We start from the raw sequence: 24,708 nt of genomic DNA on the forward strand, positions 1-24,708 counted from the left end.
AATACCAGCCTGTAGGGGGAGGTAGAGAGTAACATATTATAATACCGTTGCTATTTATTAATGCATAAATGCAAAAAAAAATCGAGTCTCCCCTGGCCTAGCACCGGGTCTAACTTTTTTTTCCTGCAGGAAACCCTGTTACTAGTTCAGTGTTTACTATAGAACTAGTACTAACTAGTCTGTTACCGTCCATCACTAGTTACTATCTTCAGGTAATCACCATACTGTGTGTGTGTGTGTGTGTGTGTGTGTGTGTGTGTGTGTGTGTGTGTGTGTGTGTGTGTGTGTGTGTGTGTGTGTGTGTGTGTGTGTGTGTGTGTGTGTGTCCACAGAGAGAGGAACATCAGTACTGAGGATCCATCCAGGGGTTCAGTGTGTGACCATCCCACCAGCATTGTACAAAGTAAAGCCTGATGTATTTGTGTACCAGCGCACTTTTTTAATTGATTAATTGTTATTAACATGAACATGGTCACATGGTTAACTGCAGGGCTTACAACCATTGATAGGCTAACTGTACATTCACTTCATGAATTAAAATGAAAACAGACAGACAGACAGCCTGCTACTGCTGCTGGCCAGCGTTGCCAGATTTTGCGAGAGAAATAAGCAACCAGGTCTATGAGAAGAGGCCCAGAAGAACAACTAGGCGCTTTAAACCTATTCATGTATACATTGGCCATTTGAAAATAGCAGATCTACAAGCTCACACACGCGTGTCGTGAGCTTGTAGATCTGCTATTTTCAAAAATAAATCTTGAAAAGGAAGGAAGGAATGTTTTTTAAACTGGTCACAGGACTGAGGGGTCCCTGGCACAAAATATTTACAGATGGGGGTCCTCCAACAAACATTCATTTGGAGGTCCTCGACATGACAATGTTTGAAAACCACTGGTTTAAACAACAGCGTGCGTGCGTGCGTGTGTATGTATACGTTATACATACATGCGTGCGTGCGTGCGTGCTTGTGTCATACATGCATCATACATGCATACATACATGCATACATACATACATACATACATACATACATACATACATACATACATGCATGCATACATACATACATACATACATACATACATACATACATACATACATACATACATACATACATGTATCATTAATGTATTTGCTGCTCAGACAAAAACAACTTGATGTAAATAATAAATACATCACTCATAACTCATAACTCATTAATTAATACAATATAAACTAAAGTAAGTGAATGAATACATACATAAATACATAAGTATACTAGTAAAAGAGTTTTGTTGTTGTTGCCTTTTTGAGTTGTTTCAGAGTCAGAGTGTTTTATTTACATTTGATCCTCTATTTATTCTGGGAATTTAAATTATAAATCATATGTTTCCATAGGATTTCAAGTTATGACTGAACGTGTGTTTAACATTGATGAACTGTTGTGTTCCAGTGGATGTCAGTCTGCAGGAGGTTTTAAAGCCCTATAAGACCAGTCTGACACAGAGGTCAGAAGGTCAGAGAGAAGACATCACTGGACCAGGACCTGGAACCCCCTTAAACAGGATCTACACAACGCTCTACCTCACACATGGAGACAGTGAAGGGGTTAATCAGCAACATGAGGTCTGGCAGCTTGAGAGAGCATCCAAGATGGAGAAGACCTCCCTTGACAACACAATCCTGTGCTCTGACATCTTCAACCCCTTACCAGGCACAGAGACACCCTTCCAAAGAGTTCTGACAAAGGGCATCGCCGGCATTGGAAAAACATTCTCTGTGTACAAGTTCATTCAGGACTGGGCGGAGGGCGTGGCCAATCAAGACATCCATCTCCTGATTCCGATCTCGTTCCGAGAGTTGAACTTGGTCAGAGATAAGCGGTACAGTCTTCTCACACTGATCCATGATTTCCATCCAACATTAAAGGAGCTCACAGCAGAGCAGCTTGCTGCCTGTAAGACTGTGTTCATCTTTGATGGTTTGGATGAAAGCAGAATTTCACTGAACTTCCGCAACAATGACATTGTTTCTGATGTCACAGTGACATCATCAGTGGGCGTTCTCTTGACAAATCTCATCGAGAGGAATCTGCTTCCCTCAGCTCTCCTCTGGGTAACTACCAGACCTGCAGCAGCCAATCAGATCCCTCCTGCATGTGTTGACAGGGTGACAGAAGTACGAGGGTTCACAGACCCCCAGAAGGAGGAGTACTTCAGGAAGAGATTCAGTGATGAGAAGCTGGCCAGCACAATCATCACACACATCAACAGAACAAGGAGCCTCCACATCATGTGTCACATCCCACTCATCTGTTGGATCGCTGCTACCGTTCTGGAGGACATGTTGAAGACAGTCAAGATAGGACAGCTGCCCACGACCCCGACTGAGATGTTCAGCCACTTCCTGTTGGTCCAGACAAGGAGGAAGAAGCAGAAGTATGAGACAGATGGGGTGAGTCAACAGAAGCTCATGGAGTCTGACTGGGAGGTTCTTCTGAAGCTGGGCAGGCTGGCGTTTGAACACCTGGAGAAAGGCAGCATCATGTTCTACCAAGAAGACCTGGAAGAGTGTGGTCTTGATGTCACAGAAGCCTCCCTGTACTCAGGAGTGTGCACAGAGATCTTCAAAAGAGAGAGCGTGCTCTTCCAGACAAAGGTCTACAGCTTTGTTCATCTGAGCATTCAGGAGTTTCTGGCAGCAGTCTACCTGTTCCACTGTTTCACTGAGAAGAACACGAAGGTTCTGAAGACATTCCTGGGAGATGACAACAGTCACATGTCCCCGGATGACTTCCTGAAGAATGCCATGCTTAAAGCCCTGAAGAGTAAAAACGGCCACCTGGACCTCTTCGTCCGCTTCCTTCACGGCCTCTCACTGCCGTCCAATCAGAGTCTGTTAGGAGGCCTGCTGGGTCAGACAGAGAACAGTCCAGAGAGCATCCAGAGAGCCATCAACAACCTGAAGGAGATGAATGCTGGTGGTGATGCCTCTCCTGACAGATGTATCAACATCTTCCACTGTTTGATGGAGATGAAGGATGAATCAGTACATCAGGAGATCCAACAATACCTGAAGTCAGGGGACAGATCTAAGACACAACTGTCTGATACCCAGTGTTCAGCTCTGGCCTACATGCTGCTGATGTCAGAGGAGGTTCTGGATGAGTTTGACCTGGACAAATACAACGCATCATACCAGGGACGACAGAGACTGCTCCCAGCTGTGAGGAACTGCAGAAAGGCTCGGTTAGTATTCATGTGAATTTTAACTAAATGGAGGAAATCACACTAAAGCTGCAGTCAGTCAGTCAGTCAGATTGTCATCACAACATGTTGACAATCTGTCATGCTACCATTAAAGATTCAACTAAACTGTTTCTGTACTTTTAAATGTAAAACATTTTATATTATGAATTACATAAATACTGCAAAAGATTAGTTTATAGACACATGTACAAATGTAGTATTATTATTATTATTAATAAAATAATATTAGTAATAGTAAGCAGTGGTGGAAAGTAACTAAGTACATGTACTCAAGTAAAATATTCAGGTACTTTTACTTCCGATTTTATATACTTTTATTTCTACTCCACTACTATCTATCTCAGGGACAAATATTGTCATTTTACTCCACTACAATTATTTGAAAACTTTAGTTACTTTGTAGATTTTGATTATTATTACAAACATACATTAACCACTTCACTCACTCACTCACTCATCCCATGGCCTAGGGGGCCGTAGGGGTGTCATGGTGGATGCTTGGGCAGTCAGGGATCTCCAGCGCTCACGATCTTCTGCTGTGCGTAGCAGGGTTTGGAAGCTGCAGCCAGTCCATTCCTTGATGTTGTCCATCCAGGACTTTCTCTGCCTGCCTCTTCTCCGCTTCCCCTCCACTGTCCCCTGTAGGATGGTCTTTGACAGGGAGGTATGTCTTGTGACATGACCATACCAGGCCAGTTTGAGACGTTTTACTGTTGAGAGTAGGGGCTCCTGTTCTCCAGCATGGGTGGTGACTAACTGTCTAACATAATCATTTGTCCGGTGTTCTTTATATGAAATATGTAGCATTCTTCTATAGCACTTGCTTTCAAAGGACTGTACCCTGCGCTCAGTGTCCGCTGTGAGTGTCCAGCTCTCACAGCCATAGAGTAGGGTGGAGAGTACAAGTGACTTGTAAAGTCTGACCTTCACTGAGAAGCTGATGGTGTTACTTTTCCAAATACTGGCCAGTCTCGTCATGGCTGATGTTGCAATGCCAATTCTTGCTTTTATCTCTTTTGTGGAGCTGCCATCTTCACTCACATAGGACCCGAGGTACTTAAAGTCTGTTACTTCCTCCAGCGTCTGCCCGTTCATTGTGATCTTCGTTGGAGATACATGGTTGTGGCTGTTGACCAGGATCTTACTTTTCTCTGCACTTATCTCCATGCCATATGCTCTCGCCGCCTCTTCCAGTCTGGTGGTGAGTTCCTGGAGTTCAGCCTCGCTTTTCCCCATGAGGTCGATGTCATCAGCGAAGCGGAGGTTGGATAACCACTTCAGCCCTATTTAAACTTTGGCTATTAAAAAAAAAAAAAAAGCCGATCTACAAGCTCACAACGCGTCGCATCACAACGCGTTGTGAGCTTGTAGATCTGCTGTTTTCAAAAGATTTTTAATACATTTTAGACATAATAATAACTTGTGAAACGGGACGTTCTGCACAATGAGTACTTTCACTTTTGGTACTTTAAGTATATTTTGATGCCAATACTTCTGTACTTTTACTCAAGTAAATGTTTATTACCGGACCTTTACTTGTAACAGAGTGTTTCTACATTGCAGTATTGATACTTTTACATATAAGTAAGAAATGTGAGTACTTTTTCCACCACTGATAAAGTAAAGTTATAGTAATAAAGTATTAATGATAGCAGTAGTGGTAATCAATATTCACGTTATGCCATATATTACATATTATCACAAAGTGTTGTGAGCTTGTAGATCAGCTCTTTTTGCAGAATGTTTACCTCAGAATAGGGAGGCTAGTGTTCATGTGGTTTAAAGAGCAGTGGATCAGAGTTATGTACTGAGATACTTAACAGGCTCTGTGCATGACTGTAGTTCCTCTTCCATACGGTGACATTCCTGTTTCCTGTTCTTGGTCAGTTTCTCATCGCTTCCTTTGATTGGCTCAGCAGCAGATTTGAACAGGAAACAGGTGTTGTGTGTTTCTAGTTCACATCTGCTGCTGAGCCAATCATGAACAGAGCCTGTTTTCTGAAGGCAAACTTAATAAGCTAATACACTTCTTGCCATGAAGAAGACAGTACAGATGTTTGTAACACATAGTGGGATGTTGAACATTAGACTGAAATGACAGCTTGAACTCATCACCACATCATGTGACTGTGAGTGTTAGTTGTTTTGCTCTTGTGATTGGCCAAGGATCAGTGAGGCTTATGGGTAATGTAGTAGATGTCATGGAAACGAGTGAATGTCATGTCATTGTGTGTGTGTGTGTGTGTGTGTGTGTGTGTGTGTGTGTGTGTGTGTGTGTGTGTGTGTGTGTGTGTGTGTGTGTGTGTGTGTGTGTGTGTGTGTGTGTGTGTGTGTGTGTGTGTGTGTGTGTTAAGTTAACCTTTATTATTAAGATAACTAATACTTATAACAGTAAACAAATTTAATTATCTTACTACCATAGTAGTAATAGTAATAGCAGTAGTGATAGTGATGTTATTGGTAGTGTGGTGCTGTATGAACTAATTGTTTTGTAATATTCACACATTTTCTCTTTTAATGTGTAATTACAGACTTTCTGGCTTTACCATCAATGAGACAACCTGTGAGGTCCTGGTCTCAGCTCTCAGCTCTAATCCATCCCATCTGGTTGAACTGGAGATATCTGATGGCACCCTGAATGATGCTACAGTGAAGATGCTCTGTGATGCAATGAAGAGTCCTCACTGTAGACTGAAGAGTCTGACGTCAGTAGTGCTTATTATTTATTTATCTCTCTATCTCTCTCTCTCTCTCTCTCTCTCTCTCTCTCTCTCTCTCTCTCTATCTCTCTCTCTGGGCAGAGAGAGAGTGTCTGCATGTCTGTCTGTCTGTCTGTCTGTCTGTAATGAAATGTGCATACAGGCACTTAACGAGCCATCATGAACCTACTAATGTTACATCACCTTGAGGCAATAATATGTACAGTTGGGTTGAAAACATTTCCACAGAGAGATCACTACTCTAATATAATAACAACTCTCTTAGTTAGGGAATTTTAGCAAGATGTTTGGACCATCTGTGAAAAAATGTACTACGAATAGCTTACTTCACCATTGTCTAATCACCTCTCAATTAATGCAAACCCAAATCCTATTGGAAAATCATGGAGAGCCAATCAAAGTTAAGGAGCCCAGAGGGCTTGGGTGAAAAATATGAAAAAATAAATAAAAGTCTAAAATTAACTTGTGAGGTGTCTAACTAGGGGTTTTCAGGGGTGCTCAATCCATTCCAACCATTATTTTTGAGTAAACATGTCTCCCTGGCCATCTAATATCTCCCTGGCCATCTAACATATCATCTGGTATATTGGTTATTGTTAAGCTGTAATGTAAAGCACAGTGTATAATCAATGGTAGGGGATTGGGGTGTTTTTGAATTGATTCTATTCTGAAAAATAAAATAAGAAAATATTGCTCCAGGATTTTCCACAAGGATTTGGGTTTGCATTAATTGAGAGGTGATTCTAGACACCTATAAGAACACATTGGTGAAGAAAGCTATCGGTTGTAAATGTTTTCACAGATAGTCCAAACGTCTTGCTAAAATTCCTTAACACTCTCTGACATGTGGATTTAGTTTAGTCAATTCAAGATGAAAACAACAACAGCTTGTTTACAAAGGTTAGTATATATGAGATGTAATACTGATGATCATTTAGATTATTCCACTGGTCTATCCAAGCTGTGTGTGTGTGTGTGTGTGTGTGTGTGTGTGTGTGTGTGTGTGTGTGTGTGTGTGTGTGTGTGTGTGTGTGTGTGTGTGTGTGTGTGTGTGTGTGTGTGTGTGTACTATTGATCTGGGCATCCCTACACAGAGCTCTAGTCAAGCACTGAACCAACTGGTGAACGAGTCATTAGAATGAAACTGAACTGTAGTGAATAATTCAGTCAGTACACACAAACATAACGATAATTCTCACAACTATAAATGATGACACCTTGTATTCCTCACTGTGATTTATTACGGCAGTGATGTGACATGATGTGATGTGGTTGCTGAAATGACATAATACACAATATGTACTTCAATTATCAATTATACAATATTATATATTATACAATATATTATATAGAATAATAATCAACAAACAAACATTGTCATCCCACACTTGGAATCAAACAGCTGTATAGAATACAGTGCATTGTAGCAAGCATATACAATACTAACAACACATGAAAAGGGAACGTCTGCTGAACATTATTATATGGTGAATAGAACAATGACTTAATTATCTTGTGTACAATAACTACTTAGGTTAACATTCATACAAACCTATCAACCCCATAACAACTTATAACATAGTTAATCCAAAAAGTAAATACTTAAGGTAGGATTAACTCGACGAACATCAGCAAACATTTGAGAGATTATCAATGTTACTTTAGCTCAACTTTATCAAAACAGACAAACTATGAACTTACACAAATATAGAGTCAAATAGCAGCATTTAAGTTGGTCATTTACGCACATGAAAAGCAAATGAAAGAAGCAAGTTCTGGAACACTCTGCAACTACTGTTGCACCTTGCTGTTTGGACAAGAACAGACTAATAATATTCAATGACATACAGCTGTGTGGTAGCTCAGCCATGCAGGTGCTGAGTGTTAGGGGGGAGGATCTACGTCCTCCCAGTGGGGGCTCCTCACTGGCAGGTGAGTCAGTAGGATACAACTGTAGTGACAACGTACACATTTCAGTTAGACAACTCTTACATTGAATTTAGAATATATTTTTATTGAGCATAATTGAGCATAGATATATGAAGCATAGTTTGGCGTCAGGGCTCTGTCTCCGTTCATTCCCTGTAAGCATGAATATTTTAGTTAAGTTAAATGCCAAATAGAATTACAGGGAATGAATTAAGACCCTTAAGGGTAATCTAGAAACAGAGCAAAACTTCATGGTCAGCAGCAGACAGCGAGGCAAGGCAACAGACAGCAGAGGAGACAGCACACAGGCAGCAACGACAGCAGAGGAGAGCAACAGCAGCACAATGTCACAGCCAGGAGAGAAGTTTAAATAGCCGCCCAGATCAGGAGAAGAGTGCATGTGACTGGTCATCTGATCAGGTTGGTGCGCTGCCTTGAGTTGACTGCCTGAACTAGCTACGCAGGCTGTGTGTGTGTGTGTGTGTGTGTGTGTGTGTGTGTGTGTGTGTGTGTGTGTGTGTGTGTGTGTGTGTGTGTGTGTGTGTGTGTGTGTGTGTGTGTGTGTGTGTGTGTGTGTGTGTGTGTGTGTGTGTGTGTGTGTGGGGAGGAATCAAGTTGTATGAGTTTGATATTTCAGATCTCATTATGAGTGGCTCTGAATGTCTTTCAATGTTTGCGGGCCCTGGGTGGGCAACCCGGCCTGGCGGAGACCTGTGTTCCGAGGAGCACACTTTTCTAGTTTAAAGTCTGTAATGCTTGGAACTCTAGATGGAACGGATTTGGTAGAAATAATCCTGAGCCTTTTCCTGTCTTGCTTTGGTGTCTTTTGGGGTCTTCCTGATGAGACTGCCCTGGTAGGAGAAATGAACCACAAACTCAAGTGGTTTCCTTTTCACAAGGCTTGTTGTTGATCCTGTCAGTTTTATACTGTATGTTGGAGTAGTTGGTTGAAATTAGAGTTAGATTGTCTGCAAAGTCAGGATCTTTGAGGTGGGAGAACAGGGTCTATTGGATGTCTGTATGTCTGTCTGTCTGTCTGTCTGTCTGTCTGTCTGTCCATCTGTCTGTCTGTCTGTCTGTCTGTCTGTCTGTCTGTCTGCTGTTGTGTTGGTTGTGATCCAGTCTATGGTCACTGTGTGCACAGAAGACCACTCAGAGGGTATTATCTATGATGACACTGAATTCAATATGTTCATATAGAATGTTTTCATGATTGTGATGATCATTGGTGCTATTCCATAGGATTTGTGTTTCGATGGACAAGTACGCAAACTAGAAATTGTTTAACACTCGCGTGACTAACCCATCAATCTGACCGATTTTGAGAATTTAAAGTGGATTATCTTCCCTCATGAAGCTCTGAGGAAGTTCCCCTTTCATGACTTTTCCTACATATTTGATTCAAATCATCTGTTTTTTTAAATCTGAAACATTGCTTGTGTATGCTGCTTCTCTCTCTATTACGCTATTTCTCTCTGTTTCTCTCTGTTTCTCTCTGTTTCTCTCTGTTTCTCTCTGTTTCTCTCTCTGTACGCTGCTTCTCTCTCATACGCTGCTTCTCTCTCTCATACTCTGCTTCTCTCTCTCTCGCTCGCTCGGTGCACTGTTGCCATGTCTGCTTATTATAAGCGACTTTGGGCTTGTTTTTGCATGAAAAAAAAAAAAAAACATTGCTCTCCGTCCATTTGAAAATAGCCAATCTACAAGCTCACAAGCGTCGCATCGCGAGCTTGTAGATCTGCTATTTTCTGACATTTTAGTACTTTTACTTTTGGTACTTCAAGTATTGATACTTTTACTCAAGTAAATGTTTAATTCTGGACTTTTACTTGTACTTCTACATTTTATGTATAATGAACTTTACATTTGAAAATCTCAAAGTGCAACAATAGGCAGTTGCATAAAAAGAAACATCACACCATTAAAAACATCTGTACACGGTCTACTAAACTGGAAGGCTCATAAAGCAATAAGCTTGTTTAAAATGAGATCTCACAAACACAAATCATGATGACATATAGGTGATAGACAGCACACTACTGCTTCATGCCTCACTGTTTTCTCAGGGCACACACTCAGACAGACACAACTCAGTAAAATGTTCATAGACCTGACTGCTTATTTCTCTCGCAAACTTTGGCAACCCAGTTCCCCTTCACTGCAAAGCGGTGAAAAAAGACCAGATCTACAAGCATAGAGCGCGTCATGCAGCGACTATTTTAGGCTTGTAAATCAGATATTTTGCGCAGGATTGAGCACATGTTTGAAACTTACCGATGTGTTCACTTGTGGCTTTTGTCAGCGACGTGGACAGCTGATAGAAGGAGACGCTTTACGCTCGGGCAAATGTGAATATTATTATTAAGACAGCTCTCCTACCCGGATACTACCGTCAGGAGAAGGCGTGCTCTACTCAAGGGGATCTTGAGGAGTAGTCTCTTGGGATTAACTGGGTGCAGATTTGTGATAATACATATAATAAAGGAACATCCGCACTCTCTTCAGTTATATTCTGGATTTATTTTTTAGGGTGAACAGCCGCAGCAGACAGTCTATCTGGAGAAGCCATATTATAATGCCTGGCAACTGGAGACTAGACTGGAGAGTAATATTAGAAATAAAGACGAGAAGTCTCCAGTTATAGTTGTATATATGTCACATCCTGTTTGATGTATTCTAGTTTGAAACACTGAGGAAGGCCGACGTGCCGAAACGCGTCCGTTTCTCCAGATAGACTGTCTGCTGCGGCTGTTCACCCTAAAACATAAACCAAGAATATAACTGAAGAGAGTGCGGATGTTCCTTTATTATAAATATTATTATTACCCATAATGAATTAATACATTATTATTATGAATAATAATAATATTGGTTTGTCAAGAGATATCCATGTGTTTTGGACAATGGAGACAGTCACGTAATTAAACAGAGGCTTCAGTGGTTCATATAGGCTACTTTTGGGAGGTCAATCACCAAATCAAACAGGAGTTACCATTTATAACCATCAAAATGAAAACATTTCAAAAGCACGTCATACAACTGTGCTCACAAGCACAGTGTGTGTTCTGCTTTAACCCATTGAGACCTGAAGCCGATTCTACATGTCTCCTAAATCTCAACAGTTTTCTGAAAACGTATGTTTCTATATCAGTGGTGCTCAATCTTTTTCATGTCAAGGACCCCCAAAATTATATGTATTTGGCCGCGGACCCCCATCAAGATATTTTGTTCCAGGGACCCCCCCAGAAGCAAAGATTTGAGTTAAAAATGTTCACTTTAAAAATATATATATATTCAAAGATTTGCACACATTTTCACGATTTTTCAAAAATAGCAGATCTATAAGCTCGTAGCGCGGCACTCGGTGCCGCGCTACGAGCTTATAGATCTGCTATTTTTGAATAGCCCAAAGTGTGAAATAATGCTTTTTAGCTCAAATCAAAAAATGACACAGTTCCAGGTCTCAATGGGTTAAGTAGCATGTGAGGGGACAAACTTTGGGTTTTTCATGATTCTGAATTGCAAGCAAAAATGTTTTGCACCAGAACCACTCCAGGAAATCGTCCAAGCCCACCTTTTCAGCTCATTGCAGAGGCTATGCAGGTTTTTTCAAAACAATCCAAATGTCAAATCAATATATCTATATTTATATTGATGTTAGGAAACATTTCACCATTATAGCTACCTTGTTGTAGACCAGGTCTCCCTTCTAGAGAGATTATTAATCCATGGCCATGAGTTTTGGAGGAGGTTTAACTGTTCTACCATGCGGTGGACGAGAGGAGGAATGGGGTAGATATAATCCTAAAGGAAGAGTATATCAACAGGTTGAGTTGAAGAGATGGTCAGACAGAGTGATAAACATGAGCATTATGGGCAAGGCCAAGAGAAGCATGGTGAGGGCTAGGTAAAGAGGATGAGAAGTTGGACAACAAGAAGGGAGCAAATGATCTGCACCGATTGGCTAGACAGAGTTAAAGGGATGGGAAGGATGTGCAACAGGTTAAGGTGATAAAGGATAGAGATGGAAATGTTCTAGTAAGTGTAACCATGAGGCTTGAGGTACATAATAGACGGACAAAAATAATTATATTTAAAATATATAATCTTTATTTACTATTTCAGTATAAAAATAGATTGTCTTTATTACAAATACATCGATCACAATATATGATCAAAGTATAAAAATAGATTGTCTTTATTACAAATACACTGATCACAATTTGATATAATAAAAAGAGACAGACTGAAGTTCATATAGATGCTCACCCTAACCAACTGAACCCCTATCATAAAAGTAGGCTAAAGCAGTGACCACCTGTTGATCACCACCTGTTATGACATGGAAATGAAACAATGAATATCAAAGCATAACAACAGCAGTTCATGAACCTTATTATATTACCAACGTGCATAGCCTATATATATGAGCCTAAAGACTCACCGCAGACACCAGACTGTTTGCCCCTAGTCTCTGGACAGACGTGAGTCCACACACACAATGCTGACTGTTGCACACTATAAGACAAACATTTATAGTTAGCATTTAGCTTCGCCATATCTATCATAAAACACACAGTTACATAATGATATAATATACAGAAATGCACGGTAATCAAAACGAACGAGAGAGAGCTAGACTTACAGATTAACTGAATGAATGAATCACCCGGCGTAGCAAACGCCACACACACAGCACACACCCGGACCGCAATGGTACGGCTATTTCCCCAACCTGAGGGAAATCAGGACAGGTCGTCTGTATTACTACTTATACATAAAACAAAAGAAACAACAACAAAAGAAAACCTTAACAAAAGAAGCGAGCAATACCTTTGTATCGCCAGACGTAAACACAACGCTTCAGACGTAAGCACAACGCTTCGCCTCTTCACTGCCTGTCGTTCCCTATGGAAGACCATACACGGTATAAACAACTAAACAGTGCACATAAACCTAGCGACACGATAATACTTGCAAGCTTTGTTTTATACTACATTTAAGTTACTCACCAGGACACTTTATTACACGAACACATAAACGCCCCACTCTCTCTCGTCGTGTAACAGGGAACCATGCGTGGGGAAATGTTTGTGCTGCTGCCGTCGCCCGCTCCCTACTAGGAAGTGTTTGCTCCAGCCGCCATCCGGCCAGGCTGAAATACACGCTGATGCCAGAGCCACGCCCACATTACCCCCACCCGGCCACATAAGCAGGGACAGTGTGTTGAGAAAATGGAAGGAGTACTTTGAGAGAACGGATGGAGGAAGGTGTCAGGAGCTATTTGTGACAGAAGGGCACCAGTGAGAGGAAAGATGTATTAAACGGTAGTGAGACCAGCCATGCTGTACGGCTTGGAAACGGTGGCACTGAGGAAAAGACGGGCGGCGCAGCTGGAGGTGGCAGAATTGAGGATGCTATGATTCTCATTAAAAGTGAAGAGGAAGGACATCAGAAATGACTAAAATAGAGGATCAGCCCAGGTTAGAAGGTTTGGGGATAAAGAAAGAGAGGTGAGGTTAAGATGGTTTTGACATGTGAAAAGGAGAGATGAAGGGTACATTGAGAGAAGGATGCTGAAGATATAGCTACTAGGTAAGAGGCGAAGAGGAAGACCAAAGAGGAGGTTTAAGGATGCGGTGAGAGAGGACATGCAGGAGTCACAGAGGAAGACACAGAAAACAGAACCAGATGAGGAAAAATGTAATACATGAGATTTATTGTTTTGCTTTAATCCCTGAGTTTCCCTGTGAGCACAGTTGTATGGCATGTTTTTTAAATGTTTTAATTGTGATGGTTATAAATGGTAACTACTGTACTGTTTGAAAATGTAAAAAAAAAAAAAGAACATTGACCTCACAAAATAATTGGCAAAGATATGTTGAAAAGCAAAATCAGTCTAATTTTGGTGGCCATCTTAAAATAAATGGCCGTCATATCTGATTTACGTGTGGCCCAGTTTCTTAAATCGAAAAGAGTGACCTCCAAAAATGATTTGTAGCAAATTTCAGACCTACCTGCAGATTATTCCAGTGTCAGTTACCTTATGTGGACTATGTGGTCGACACACGTGGACACTTTGCACCTTAATCCGTTGTACAACATTTCTGTTTTTTTCTCGCATTTAACTAACATCCATAGCGTTATATCTTACCTCAGGTACTTACCACACCTTATATCTTACCTCAGGTTAACTTACCTTATAGGTCTAAATATGTAGATAATGTGTTTGTTTTTAACTTGTTTTTTATTGATCTCTCATCCCCCTTGCCCCCTCCTTTTTATTCTTCCCTTTCTCTTGTGGAAATAAAAACAATGTAAAACTTGCACAAAAACAAATTTCACCCACTGTTTTACACCTGTAAACCTGTGTTGAGACAATAAAGTTGATTCTGAACTATTTTCAGATTTCAACATTCGGCACATCATTTAAAAGCTGACTGTGTCCAACTTCAGGTGTTCTCTTTTCATTGGAAATATAATTGGTAGAATAAGCAAACCTGATTTCAGAGAAGACAATACGTTTAACAGTTCAAAAGGGCTTTATTAACAGACATAGTCCAGTACACAGGCAACAGATCAGGCTCAGTTGTAAAGGTTCATAAATTGGTAAACTGGCTCTGGCTCAGAGGCACAGGTTATTAATCCAAAAAAGACTAGTAGAAGTCCAAAATGCAAGAGGTAACTATAAAAACCGAGTCAGAGTGTTAACACAAAGACTAAGCAATGCACTGAACAAAAAGAGGAAATTAAACAGGCCAGGATAAACAGGTGAAACAATCCTTTTCAACACAGGTGGAAACTAAATAGGCATGAGAGACTAACAGATCTAATAGGATCTATTATGCATTATCCAGTGACCAGGTGCATAGCTGGTGACAGTACAGTATGTATGAGAATATGATTTATTTATGATCCAGTTTAATGAACACAGTTATCAGAGCAGATGACAAAGATACTTACAATATGTTCATATGTGTTTCTCTCCATTCAGGCTGAATGACTGTGGCCTCTCAGAGAGTTGCTGTGGAAATCTGGCCTCAGTTCTCTGTTCCAACTCAAGTCTTCATGAACTCAACTTGAGTCATAATGACTTGAGCGATTCAGGGGTATCGCTGCTCCTTCCTGGACTTGAGAGTCAACAATGCAGACTGAAGATCCTCAGGTTAGATCAGTTCATGCTGATGATATAACACATTTCCATTATGTTATAACTATAGAAATGTGATGATTTTCAGTTCTGTTTCTGTGTTAAACTTCTGTTTCATTTCTGGATAAATAACTTAGCTGATTCCCACCCCCCGCAATTACTCAATCATTCTCATATAATAGCATTTGAAAACACGAGAGAAAAACGCCATTGGTGATTCACTCTTTCGGTGTGTATAAAGATACATATAATAATATATCTTTCTCTCCAGTGCTCGCTCTCTGTTTTTAATAGTCTCTGAGAACCCCGCCCTTCCTAGCTATGTCAACCTTAACCATAATAGAAGAAAGAAACAGTAATCCACAAATTTTAACACAATTTGGTGGTCGATATGTTTTTTTCTTTGGGCTTGACATAACAAACAAAAGCAAGGGAATAATATTGTAATATTGTATTGTTAACCTGATCACAATGGAACACAGATTTTACCGCGTTCAGCTGGCATAGTGTACAAACATATAACAGTAAGTGAATTGTTGCAGTAAGTGAATTGTGAATTGTATCTATCTATCTATCTATCTATCTATCTATCTATCTATCTATCTATCTATCTATCTATCTATCTATCTATCTATCTATCTATCTATCTATCTATCTATTTTCTCAGGTTGAGACAAACTAACCTCACAGAGAAATGCTGTAAGGAATTATCATCACTTTTCAGTTCCAACTCATGTAGTCTGACAGAGTTGGATCTCAGTTCCAATGAGTTACAGAATGCAGGAGTGAATCGGCTCTCTGTTGGACTGAAGAGTCCACACTGCACATTGGAGATTCTGAGGTGAATAATGTGTTTTCTCTATGTGTGGATTTCTACGTGAATATCAGAAGCAATTTGTTAAAACGTTTTGTTCTCTGCAGGTTGTCACACTGTCTGGTCTCAGAGGAAGGCTTTTCTTGTCTGGCCTCAGCTCTGCGTTCCAACCTCTCCCATCTGAAAGAGCTTGACCTGAGCTTCAATCGACCCGGAGACTCGGGAGGAGAGCAGCTGCTCTCTGTTGGACTGGCTACTCTCAAGTGAGTAGATTTGTGAAGTCATTCCATGCTGAAATGGTTTGTGAGAGATATTTTTGCAATAATAAACACCCGCATGCACACATATAAATGCTATTATAACAGGCTAAGGAAAATAGTGAAACTAACTATATTAGTTAAGGGTTATGGCCTTAATTTAGGTTCATATTCAAGTTTTTTATAAGAGGAGAGTAATATTAGACTACAACTTGTTACCGCTGGTCCAAGGAAAAGGCGCACCTTGTTGAGTAAAAACAATCACACCCGGCCTAGACCGTGGCGTCGCGGTCTAGGCACCCTGGTTGCAAATCCTTAATAGCAGTGTGCCGCGGGTTCGCGTCCCGTTCCCGTCGGCCTTTCCTGCATGTCTTCCCCCCATCTCTCTCCCCATTCTTCCTGTCAGACTACTTTCCCTGTCCCTCTCCAATAAAAACAAAAACAAAAAAAAAAAAAAACAATCACACCCAGTGTGAAGTGATTGGTGCCTTGAGTTAATTTCATTAAGCTATATGAACTAGAGGAACAATTTTAAATCCCTGTCCATTCATTTCAAGGCAAACAGGAGCATAGTGGGGGCGAGCTCAAGCAATTACAGGCTGTCCCTATTGGCCATCGAACTGCTCCTAGCAAGTTTCGGAGGTTAACCATGCTGGGTCAGTGGTTTTACGGCTGTTTAAAGGCCAGCCAATAGAAACACAGAGGGGGCGGGGCTTACTCAATTATAGCCTTTCCTATTGGCCGTCGAAGTGCTCCTAGCAAGTTTCGGAAGTTTACCATTATTGGAACTGGAGTTATGGCTTTTTAATGCCCAGCCAATAGGAACACAGAGGGGCGGAGCAATTGTTCTGGCTGGCCGCCTGGGTGCCACACTTGGTCCCTGGTGTGGCTATTGTGATGGCAGATCCCTGACAAGTTTGGTGCCGATCGGAGCCACAGTGTGCCTCGCAGGTCCACATTTTAAGCACGCGTGTGTGTGCATGTGTGTGTGCGTGCGTGTGTGTGTGTGTGTGTGTGTGTGTGTGTGTGTGTGTGTGTGTGTGTGTGTGTGTGTGTGTGTGTGTGTGTGAGTTTGTGCGTGCACACATGCGCACTTCGCACGCACATGTGCTGAGCCAGCGGGTTTGTGTGTGCATGTCTTTAAGTGACTCCTGCTTGTGTTGAATTAGTGTAACTGGTTGCAATCAACTGCATCTGTCAAATGTAGGAGAGGTTGGCACCACTCAAAAATCCATTGACCAGATCTGTAGGGGGTGCAGTGGAGTAACTAAAAACAATTCTATCCGCTGGAATACTTTCTTTTCTGGACAAAAAGTGTATTTTAGATGGACGTAGGGGGGCTCAGAGTGTTCCCATCCACTAAGGAAAATAGGCTTTCAACATATTAAAACAGTCTTTGTTTGATGAGTGGCGAAAGTGTATTTAATTTCTTACTACAGCCGAGAGGCTGCGCTACCAGGGGTATGCGGGCAACGGCTGAAAAGTGACATAGCTACTGTACTATCAGAGCAAGATCCATCCATTCTGACCGCAGCTCTGTCTGTGCTGATAGCCACAAGTTAACGTTGTAGCGACGTAGTTTTCATGTAAAATGCTGGGTATCGCTTCCTCTCTCGTTTGTGACCCATTGCAATTCTTTGAAAAAAAAATCACCGCTTTATGTCTGTGCGTTCCTGCCTTGTGCCTGTTTTTGCTTCAGTGTACCACGGTGTCACACAGGGACCACAGCTGACCTACAAGCCCACTCCGCGTTGCATCAGTGACGCGTTGTGGGCTTGCAGATCAGCTGAGGAGGAGCTACAGCTAAACTGCACTGCATGTTGAGGGGACGGCTGTGCTGTGTGACAGAGAGAGGCAGAGAAGCTCCTCTACATTACAGACGGACAATGTAGCATAAAGACTTACGCGGTTGTCAAAATTATTGTTTCCTAAACGTAACTTTCAAGTGAAGTTTATGGGGCTAAAGGGAGGGAGGAGTCTTGTCTGCCTCTGTGCTGAACCAACATGGTGTGTCTCAGCATGACCAGACACACACACACACACACACACACACACACACACACACACACACACACACAGGCGCGTGGCCGAGACACAATTGGGTGGTATGGCAGCGATGACGTTCTTAACTTTCTGTGTGCAGTACATGCACTCAAACTTTATTGTTGATCATGCGTGACGTGATAGAAGCATTTATTTTTGCATTGGTAGGTAAGATTTGTTTTAAATAAAATTAAAATTTATATATTTATTAAAAAAACGACATTGGAATGGCAATTTAAGCATTCAAATGAAATAAAATAAATTCACATTCAAATTATTTACGAATATCTGATTGATTGATGTACTTTATTTAGTAAGACATGAGAACAGTACATGGCAGTACATAACAGTACATGGAAGTACAAATTCGCAATACAAGGTCTACTAAACTGGATAGCTCAGTTAAGCACGTAGCTTGTTTAAGATGAGATCCCCATGCACACAAATCATGTTGACATATAAGAGACAGACAGATATACACACTACTATACAGAATGTCATACAATCAGTTTACAGGTTACTGGTATGAAGTATGAAGGGTGAAAAATATGTACAAAAAAGAAAGAGAGGGGGGGGGGGTAGGTTAGGTTAGGACATGGGGTAGGTTAGGACTTGGACAGGGGCCATTTTTGAATTGCAGCCTCCTGAAGGTGTATCTTTAGGGCATTTTTGAAAGTAAGTAGGGTTTTACACTCCTTTACTCCTTTTGGTAGGGCATTCCACATTTTAGATGAATAGCATGAGAAAGAGTTCATTCCCTTTGTTGTGCCAAATCTGGGTTGAACATGGTTTGTGGAGCTGCCTCTGGTGTTATGATCATGGACTTGATTAACATTTTGGAAGTATTTTGACAAATACAGGGGGATCCCAATGTTGTGGTGTATCTTAAAGACCAGGCCCATAGCAAGTTGCTGTACTCTGTCCTCAACCCTAAGCCATCCAAGCCTAGCAAAATGGGCATGGGTTAGATGGGCTTTGTAATTGAGGCCAAGAAGTAGCCTTACAAGTTTGTTTTGGGATGTTTGGAGCCTTGTTTTTAGGGCCTTGGAGGTGTTGTGATACCACGAAGTGCATGCATAATCATAATGACCTTGTATGAGGGCCCCTACAAGAATCTTCAGAGTATTCTTACTGACTTTACGAACAAGCCTCCACATCCTCCGTGTTATTTTGTGGACCTTTTTGATCGTCTTTTCAGCGTTTTTGTCACCTGAGAGGTTTGCCTCCAAGATGGAACCCAGGTAGGTAATTTCCTCCTTTCTTGTGATAACATTTTCACCCACTTTGATCGTGAAACTCTCAGCCTTTCTAAGGTTAGGGTTGGACCCAAAGAGGATGGATTCAGTTTTACCCAGGTGTAATGAGAGTTTGTTGTCGGAGAGCCAGATGCAGATCTTGTTGAGTTCAGTGCTGAGAGTTTTCTCAACCTGCAGCCTGTCCCTGTCCGAGACCAGCAGAGCCGAGTCATCTGCGAACAGGAACAGTTTGCAGTCGCAAGCTGAGGACATATCATTCACATATATCAGGAACAGTAGTGGTCCTAGTATGCTTCCTTGAGGAACACCACAAGTCACTGGGAGGGGAGGGGACTGGGTGCCGTTTACTTCCACCACTTGCTCCCTCCCTTCCAGGTAGGATCTCATCCAGTTCACCGACGTGTCATCAAAGCCTATTGCTTTGAGCTTATTGATCATAATTGGGTGATTAACGGTGTCAAAAGCCTTCTGGAGGTCCAGCATGACCATGCCGCAATATTTGCCCTTGTCGACATCTTGTTTGATAGAGTCGTTCAAATAGAGAAGGCATGTGTCAGTGGAGTGGTTTGTTCTGAAACCAGATTGGAATTCGTAAATTAGATTTTTTTCGGCAAGGTACTTATCAACCTGTTCATAGACTATTTTTTCCATGACTTTCGAGATGGAGCTAAGAATAGAAATAGGGCGGTAGTTGCCAGGGTCTAATTGGTTTCCTTTTTTGTACAGAGGGGTCACTCTTGCTTTTTTGAAGTCGTTAGGGACCCGTCCCTGTATGATGGAGAGGTTTATTATGTGGGTAATGATTGGGGCAATGGAGGCGGCTGAGTCTTTTAGAAATTTAGCGGGGATGTTGTCGGGACCTGTGGCTCTGTGTTGTTGGAGTGCACTCAATTTTTTAAACACCTCATCTGTTGACACAGGGGAGAGTTTAAAATCATCTTTGCGTACACCCTGTTTATCGTAAAATGAATCAACATACTCTCCACCATGACTCCCAGAGTGAGGGGGTAGTTTTTCAACTAACTCTGAGGCCACGGTCGTGAAGAATATGTTGAGGATTTTACTCACTTCCCGTTTGGATGAAATGAGAGTGTCATTCACCTTGAGGTTTATGTTTGTAAACCTGGTTTTCAATTTCTTGCTGCAGCCTAGTAGGTTGTTGAATAGCTTCCAGAGCTCACGTGGTTTGTTTTGATTTTCCTCAATTTTGCCATCGAGGTAGCTTTTTTCTGCTAACAACAGCATGCCATTAACCTTGTTTCTTAGCATGTTTTTCTCTTTTTTGAGTTTCGCTACGTGGGATTCGAGACCTTTATTGAAGCTTTTGGCAAGTTTGATCCTACTTTTATGATAGTCAGAACACTTTTTGTCTCTGACTTTCATGGTAGCAAGGATATCCGAATTCATCCATGGAACCGAGCGGGTTTTGACCCTGATGGTTTTCATGGGAGCCACACTGTCCAAATTTTGAATGAATTTGGTTTTGAAACCAAGCCAAGATTCGTCTACCTGTGTGCTGTTAAGTACGTCGGACCAATCCTGTTCCTCCAGTCTGTGATCTAAGTCCTCACTCTTGTAGTTTTTGAGGTCTCTGATCGTGACTGTTTGGTGGTAACCGGTCTTAGGTTTACGTTTCTTTCTGGTGCAGAAGATCATGTTATGATCAGATATGCCACAGGTAGAAACACCACTATTGAGGATTTTGTCCTTGTCCGTTGTTAGAATGAGATCTATGATAGTTTGAGTGGAAACACACAGCCTTGTGGGCTGAGTGATCAGCTGGTGGAGTGAGTGCCGATTACAAAACCCCCTGAATGACTTAAACACTGACGCTTCCTTACGGAGCATGTCAGTGTTAAAGTCACCAAGAAGTACTGTCTCCTCATTGTCCACTTTAGCTAAACATTCATCAAGTCTATCATAGAAATCAGCCTGGTTAGGAGGTCTGTATATGGTACCGACTAGCACAGGTTTAGCATTTTCAAAAATGATCTCGACCCACACAGCTTCAATGTCTGCATCATTCAGGTCTTCGCGAAGGATGCAGACATTGTCTTTATGTACATACATGCATACGCCGCCCCCGTTTCTGTTCCTATCTTTTCTGAAAAGTTTGTAGTTTTCAATCTCAATATCAGTATCATCTATCGTATGATCAAGTTTCGTTTCAGAGAAAGTTAAAATGTCAACCTTACCATCATAAAACATCTGCTTGATTTGTGTTAGCTTGTCTCCTACAAGGGAATTCACATTGAGGTGTATCATGTGCAAGCCAACGCCAAACGATTTTTTCATTTGTTCAATGAAAATATGTCTGTCCACTGAGAGTCCACAGAGAGGAGCAGTGTCGGGGGGGGAGGGGGGTGTTGAGGTGTTAGCGTCCATCAAAGCCTCTGTTTCGCTGTACGCGGCCATCTGTGGGGGTTGGGGGGGGGTGGGGGGTTGGGCATCGTCTGGTTCATGTTGGTAAGCAACCAGCTGTGGGGCTTGGGGGATGGGGGGATGGGGGGTTGAGGGGGGCCTTCGTCTGTGTCCACGGGGGTCCATCCTGGTCCGTGTGCCGCCTGGAAACGCCAGATGTGTCCGTGGATAGGTTTCTTCCGTTGCGCAGCGTCTCTCCGTCGCGCGTCGTGGTGCGTCGAGTACGGCTGCGGTGTCGTAGTGGTCCGAGGGTGCGTTGGCTTGTTGGGACCGGGAGCTAGCGGCGTGGAGTTGCTGTTGTTGTGCGACGTTGTCGCTGGCAACGATAGCAACGTTAGCAGCGCTAGCTTCGTTGGCCAAGTTTGCCTCTCTCGCCAGACGGGCAGAAGTTTGCCTGGTGGTAACTGGGCCTGGATTAACGTGGATATCACCCGACAGGAGAAGAAAAAGGATGATTAAAAATCTTCGGTCCATGCGTCCTGTCGGGGGCGCGTACTTTCTAGTCGAGTCCATGCCTAGGAGCATATGGAGAGCTCCAGCCGCAAACCCCAGATGTTTTGATTCTGTAGTGTCGTCGAGTAGGTAGAAGTCCGAGTGTTTTTCGTTTTTCATTTCCCGTGGATTACCCTTTTCTGTCTCCATCAGGTGTAGATTTTGTGGATATTCAAGGAATGAATCCGTTGTCCACGAAAGGATGAAAATGAAGAGTATATCCAGTGAAAAACTGGCAAATATGTTGCCATGAGAGCGCGTCTCCAAGCGGGAGCGCGGAGAGCGCGTCTTCATGCGACTTCTCATCTCGGCGACTAGACTCGAGTCACAGATATCCTCCACAATATAAGCCAGGTTATTTTGGGAAGAACACTAGGCTATATTCTCGATGTCATCCTACATTGATGACAATGATTTTGTCATATATATGTATTTTCAAATGACAACAGTAATTCAAAAGACAACAAACACAAGGAAAGTCAACTGTTGAGACATGACACTCATGACACTGAGACTGACACTTACTGGTCTTGTTTACATTAATTTGTCACACGTGCGCAACATGGCAGTAATCCTGTAACTTAACAAGTTACTTTTAAAAGTAACGTTACCCAACATTGCATTTAATACATGTGTGTCTGAGTGTGTATATGTGTCATATAATACATGTGTGTCTATGTGTGAGTGTGTACATGTGTCATATAATACATGTGTGTCTATGTGTGAGTGTGTACATGTGTCATATAATACATGTGTGTCTATGTGTGAGTGTGTACATGTGTCATATAATACATGTGTGTCTGATTGTGTACATGTGTCATATAATACATATGTGTCTATGTGTGAGTGGGTACATGTGTCATATAATACATGTGTGTCTATGTGTGAGTGTGTACATGTGTCATATAATACATATGTGTCTATGTGTGAGTGTGTACATGTGTCATATAATACATATGTGTCTATGTGTGAGTGTGTACATGTGTCATATAATACATGTGTGTCTATGTGTGAGTGTGTACATGTGTCATATAATACATGTGTGTCTATGTGTGAGTGTGTACATGTGTCATATAATACATGTGTGTCTGATTGTGTACATGTGTCATATAATACATATGTGTCTATGTGTGAGTGGGTACATGTGTCATATAATACATGTGTGTCTATGTGTGAGTGTGTACATGTGTCATATAATACATATGTGTGTGAGTGTGTACATGTGTCATATAATACATGTGTGTCTGAGTGTGTACATGTGTCATATAATATGTGTGTCCAGTGCAGTGTTGATTTCGTCGACTAAAAAATGTTGGTTGACCTTTTTTCACTGACAAAAACAAAATAAAAACTAAACAAAACATAAGCTATGACTAAAATTAAGACTAAATATACTGACAATTTCATCAACAAATAAAAACTAAAATGTTAGTGAGGGACGAGTGGAGAAGAGACCCAGTAGAACTAAAAGACAAGTCATTTTATGCTTGTTTGTGCTCGGTTGTCGCGCTTTGAAAATAACAGATCTCACAATCGGCTATTTTCGGAGCACAACCAAAATCAGCCATTACGAAGCCATCAAGGCACCGCCAAAATACACTTTAGACGACTAAATCAACTGTAGATTTAGTCGACTAAAACTAGACTAACAGTAAAACATTTCAGATGACTAAAATATGACTAAAACTAAATGGAATTTGATTCAAAAGACTATGACTAAAACTGAATCAACATTAGTCCAGTGCTTCATTGTAAATTATTAGGTGCTGGAGCTCATGAACCCGTCAGTTTTGCCACCGCCATATGAATCCATGGCATTTTCATGAGCAACGCGGTTTTAACCACTACTCAGTGACTTTTGTCGTGTGTGTGTGTGTGTGTGTGTGTACATGTGTCATATAAATGTGTTTCATTCCTACAGGTTGGATCAAGAAGAAGAACATTCACCTCAACTCCTTAAAACATGTGAGTACAGTAATACAATACCATACAATATATTTCTTTATTATTACCCTTTCACTGAAATGTGTCTTGCCATATAAAAAATAACAATCACACACACACACACACACACTCACACACACACACACACACACACACACACACACACACACACACACACACACACACACACACACACACACACACACACACACACACACACACACACTTATATTATTTGACAATAGTGTTAGGGTCAGGGTTACCCCCGCCCCCCCTGGGGGTCCTGACCCACAGGTTGAGAACCACTGCTCTAAGGGAGAGGCTGGCTTGAGAAAAGTCATTTTGTCTGCTTGTATCTGCAACCTTATCCTTTGGGTCATGACCCACACTTCATGACCATAGCTCTTTCATACCACAAAGCCACACACGTGGTG

The 24,708-nt window shown here is 41.6% G+C and overlaps 1 protein-coding gene across 1 annotated transcript in view; it reads left to right on the forward strand.

Moving 5' to 3' along the window:
- LOC311045035 (NACHT, LRR and PYD domains-containing protein 3-like) overlaps positions 1 to 24,708 on the forward strand; it is a 31,915-nt gene that overhangs the window by 5,738 nt on the left and 1,469 nt on the right. Inside the window, exons 2-8 of the mRNA XM_084056846.1 lie at positions 333 to 403; positions 1,433 to 3,227; positions 5,780 to 5,953; positions 14,892 to 15,062; positions 15,715 to 15,888; positions 15,969 to 16,124; positions 24,252 to 24,295. Of these exons, the coding sequence (XP_083912972.1) occupies position 403; positions 1,433 to 3,227; positions 5,780 to 5,953; positions 14,892 to 15,062; positions 15,715 to 15,888; positions 15,969 to 16,124; positions 24,252 to 24,295 (2,515 nt within the window). The 5' untranslated portion in view covers positions 333 to 402. The remainder of the gene's footprint in view (positions 1 to 332; positions 404 to 1,432; positions 3,228 to 5,779; positions 5,954 to 14,891; positions 15,063 to 15,714; positions 15,889 to 15,968; positions 16,125 to 24,251; positions 24,296 to 24,708) is intronic.

Source organism: Gymnoscopelus microlampas, assembly GCF_963454915.1.
Source record: "Gymnoscopelus microlampas genome assembly, chromosome: 1".
Taxonomy (NCBI): Eukaryota; Metazoa; Chordata; class Actinopteri; order Myctophiformes; family Myctophidae; genus Gymnoscopelus; species Gymnoscopelus microlampas.